At 48.7% G+C, this 3,531-nt stretch overlaps 1 protein-coding gene across 5 annotated transcripts in view; it reads right to left on the bottom strand.

Moving 5' to 3' along the window:
- Positions 1-578: 578 nt before the first annotated feature.
- Positions 579-3,531, bottom strand: part of COL27A1 (collagen type XXVII alpha 1 chain) — a 185,918-nt gene continuing 182,965 nt past the window's right edge. For 4 of the 5 annotated variants that reach the window (XM_029203588.1, XM_029203589.1, XM_029203590.1 and 1 more), the window contains 2 exons: positions 2,446-2,664; positions 636-1,625 (listed from right to left, as the gene is read on the bottom strand). In XM_029203588.1, the coding sequence (XP_029059421.1) occupies positions 1,479-1,625; positions 2,446-2,664 (366 nt within the window). In that variant the 3' untranslated portion in view covers positions 636-1,478. Of the gene's footprint in view, positions 1,626-2,445; positions 2,665-3,531 lie in introns of all 5 variants that reach the window. The other variant, XM_029203587.1, reaches the window with a different exon arrangement.

Below are 3,531 nucleotides of genomic sequence, written 5' to 3'. Positions count from 1 at the left end.
ACACAAATAGACTTTCACATAAAATTTCCCCTTCTACAAAAATAATTCCATAGTTAAAATGACTGCAAAATCCAGCCGGGGCACTGACTGGTTCGCTGAGGCAGGACAGTTCAGATTACCCTGAAGAGCCCTGCCACGCTGAACTCGGAGATTCCCGCAATAAGCCTTTCTCCTCAGCCCACATTTATACTTGGAGCTAATGGCGCTGGGTTTCTACAGAACTGAATGACGATGAAAAAGCAAGAGTGATGACTGCATCTTGGAAGGACAAGCTCCAGGAACGGGGGACCTTAGGGGATGGTCTGTGTCTTCATCATTGAGATGGGTCCATATTTACAGGCCACCTCCAAGGCCAGCCGACCCAGTGCCCTTCTCCTAGCTGGTTTCTTCAAGGTCAAATCTGCAAGGTCAGGACTCTCCAGTCTAGATCATACCCTCCAAGACAAGCCTAACTTCCCTCCAGGACCAAGAAAGGCCAAACTGAAATCCTTCATCCTCAGGCCTCCCCCTGCCTTAAGAGGGCAAGCATTTCAAAGTCCATAAGTTAAAAGGTAAATCTTTTCTACTTCTGTTTCTGGTTGTTTTTTCTTTTTGTTTTTTTGCTTTGCTTTTTTTTTCCTTTTACCTTCTTCCCCCCGCCCTCCTTAACAGATTATGCAATGAGCACAAGGGTGATGCTAGGAAAATTTTAAGAATTCCCCAAACTTTGTCATTTGGAGGAGAGAGAAAAACGTGGATGATACCCCACATCCAAATGTTTCTTCAAAGTCTGTGGCAAAACTGGTAGCACCTTCAGAATCTTAAATAGGTTTTTTTTTCCTTAAAAAAATCACATACACTACGAGAAAATTGTGAGCACCAGCGATTTCACAGTGGGAGGTAGCAGACGTGGGCACCCCCAGCCCCGAGGATCTCACCTCTCCCTCTCGGCATCCATCACTTCCCACCCCCTGGCTGCTCTCTCTCACCTTCTCACCTCTTTCCCAGGTGAAAAAAAAATAGTAACGCACCTTCTTTGCGTTTGTTTAAATAAAATATATATACTTCTTTCTTTCCTTTTCTCCTTTTTTCATGTCTCCTCTCTAATATTGCACATCAAAGCTCCCTGGCAGGGGCCAGCTGACGAGATGCCCCCTTCCCTCAAGCTGGCTGGAACGTGGGGCTCTTTGGGAAGGAAGCTGAGCAGGGAAGGGGGTGGCTGCAGAGCTGGGAGACAGGCCGCGGGGCTCAGGCGGGTTGCGGGCCCGGCTTGCTCTGTCTGGCTCTTTGGTTGGTCTTTGGGGCTGAGCTGGGATGAGTTGTTCCCAAGGATACCCCGTGCCCTGCTACCCCTCAGCCTCTTCTACCGGGCAGACAACAGCTGGGGTCTGCTCAAGGATCCTTGGGCAGGTGAGCTGCCTCTCCTAGGGGCCCACCTGCCCCTAGGTACCCTCCTCTTCCCTCCCCATCGAGGCCGAGAGAAGCCAGGAGGTCAGAGGTCAGAGGAAGCACGCAGGTCCAACTTCGAGGCGGTACTGCTTCCCTGAAGAGGCAGGAGGGAGGTTGTCCACGCTGACGATGGGCAGCTGCTGGGGGTCCTGGGTCCGGAAGGTGAAGAGTGTCTGATGCCAGCGGCCATCCTGGACCTGCGGGTAGAGGGAAACGGGGACATGTCTATCCATCATAGTTCTCATCATATATCAAGTGCATTTCTCCCTCATCTTTCTTCACAATTTTTAATGTCCACGTGGCATTTCACTGTTTCAGTGACCTGTATGTGTCCATTTAGATTGCTTCCGCCATTTTGATTCTTAAAAGAGAAGCGGTCATGAGTATCACTGTAGCTAAACTTTTGTGCACATCCTTAATTACTTCCCTAGAACAAATTCTAGAAGTAAGATTTGCGGGATCAAAGGATAGGTACATTTGTAAGGCTTTGGATATATATTGGAAATATACATGTGGCTGCTGTTCCGAAAGCCTCTACCAATTTAGCTTTAATTTTTCCAAATAGCTTTGTGTGACAGTGTTGGTTTCCCCTCATCCTCAGTAACACTGTGCATTACTGGTTTTGTCTAATTTTGTGAAACTGGTTTTTTGGATGACTTTCTGTCTCCCTCTTCCCCTACAACCCACCCTGTTTTAGGCCTCTGAAGACAACCAGAATGTTAAGAGAAGAAATTAGCCTGGCAGGGCAGGGGCAGAGAGAAGAGTACAGATACATCCTTCTATAAGCAGCCTTGTAAATAAGCACAGCATCTACCGGCTGGTAGAATTTTTACCAGCCCAGACCTTCCCTCAGAAGTTTCCCAGGGAGAAAAGTGAATAAAAGCAATTTTATAAAACTCAAAGGTAAACATTATATGTATCATACTAATATACTATAGTATAAAATTGTTACTATATAAGAACACGTTTTCCTACCTGTCTATGCATGAGGGGCCTGTAAGGGGCCCCAAGACTTACCTTGCAGCCATCCATTGACACTTCTGGCCTGAACTGACCCCCGGCTTCAAAGATCTGCCCGTTCCAGGCCCGGAAGCGCACAGCCTGCTTAGCTGGGCTCTGCCTGGTGCCCTCCTGCCACACGGTCATGTTAAGGCAGTGGATGGTGATTTGCTGTGTCACCTCAGAGCTTAGCAGGTGCAGAAAATTCATCTGGACCCGGCTAATGGCAAACTCCACCTGTGGAGGAGATACAGCAGTGAGGCAGGGTCGGGCTGGGCTGCCCACAGCTCTCAGAATTCCTTACCTTCCTCTGGAAGGTCCAGGGATAAGCCCTTTCCTGGTAAGCAATTCCCAGCCATGCTCCCAGAGCTGTACTCACTTGAAAGACAGAAAAACTGAGGTCTGTGTGAGCCAGTCCCACAGCCAAGGAGTAACAAGGAAGGGAAAGAACTGAGGTCTGCCTGATTCCAGCCAGAAATGCGAGGGTCCTAATGCACCGTATGGGAGGGATCTCTGGAGCTGAGCTGGGATACCGAGGCTCACAGAGGAAGAGGATCTTGCCCAAGAGTGAGAGGCTCTTAGTGGGCAGTGGAAATAAGAAGTGCCTTCCCCACGTTTCTAAGTCCCAAGCTGCAGGCGGGGTAGGGTGAGGCAGCTGGAAAGGGCAGACCTGACAACAAACAACAGGACAGGGTTTCGGGCTTAAGTGGCTGTACGTTAAGTCCTGACAGTTGGGTTTTCTCTTTTTTTCTGGTGCAAGTGCCTGACTTAAGCTGTGATTGCTGAGGCATCCATTCAAAGACAGACTATCTCAAATAAATACCTTGCCAGCCACAGGACTAGATAAAGAGTCAGGCCACCTCCAGGCACTGAGCCTCCTTTGTTTTAAAGCTCTGGATTGATTTCAATAACTGACCCTTTGGGCTACTTGTTTTTTCTCTCCCCATGCTTTAAATTCTGGCCCTTATATTTTAAATTCACCACTAAAGAATGAGCCTGCAAAACCCTAACACCCCCCCCCCCCCAATAAAAGCAGAACCCCAGGCCCACGCACGCGCTCTCTCTCTCTCTCTCTCTCTCTCTCTCTCTCTCTCTCTCTCTCTC

This window comes from Monodon monoceros, unplaced genomic scaffold (genome assembly GCF_005190385.1).
Source record: "Monodon monoceros isolate NGI ecotype Baffin Bay Population unplaced genomic scaffold, NGI_Narwhal_1 Super_Scaffold_5, whole genome shotgun sequence".
Classification (NCBI taxonomy): Eukaryota; Metazoa; Chordata; class Mammalia; order Artiodactyla; family Monodontidae; genus Monodon; species Monodon monoceros.
This window is presented reverse-complemented; position numbering and strand designations above follow the sequence as displayed.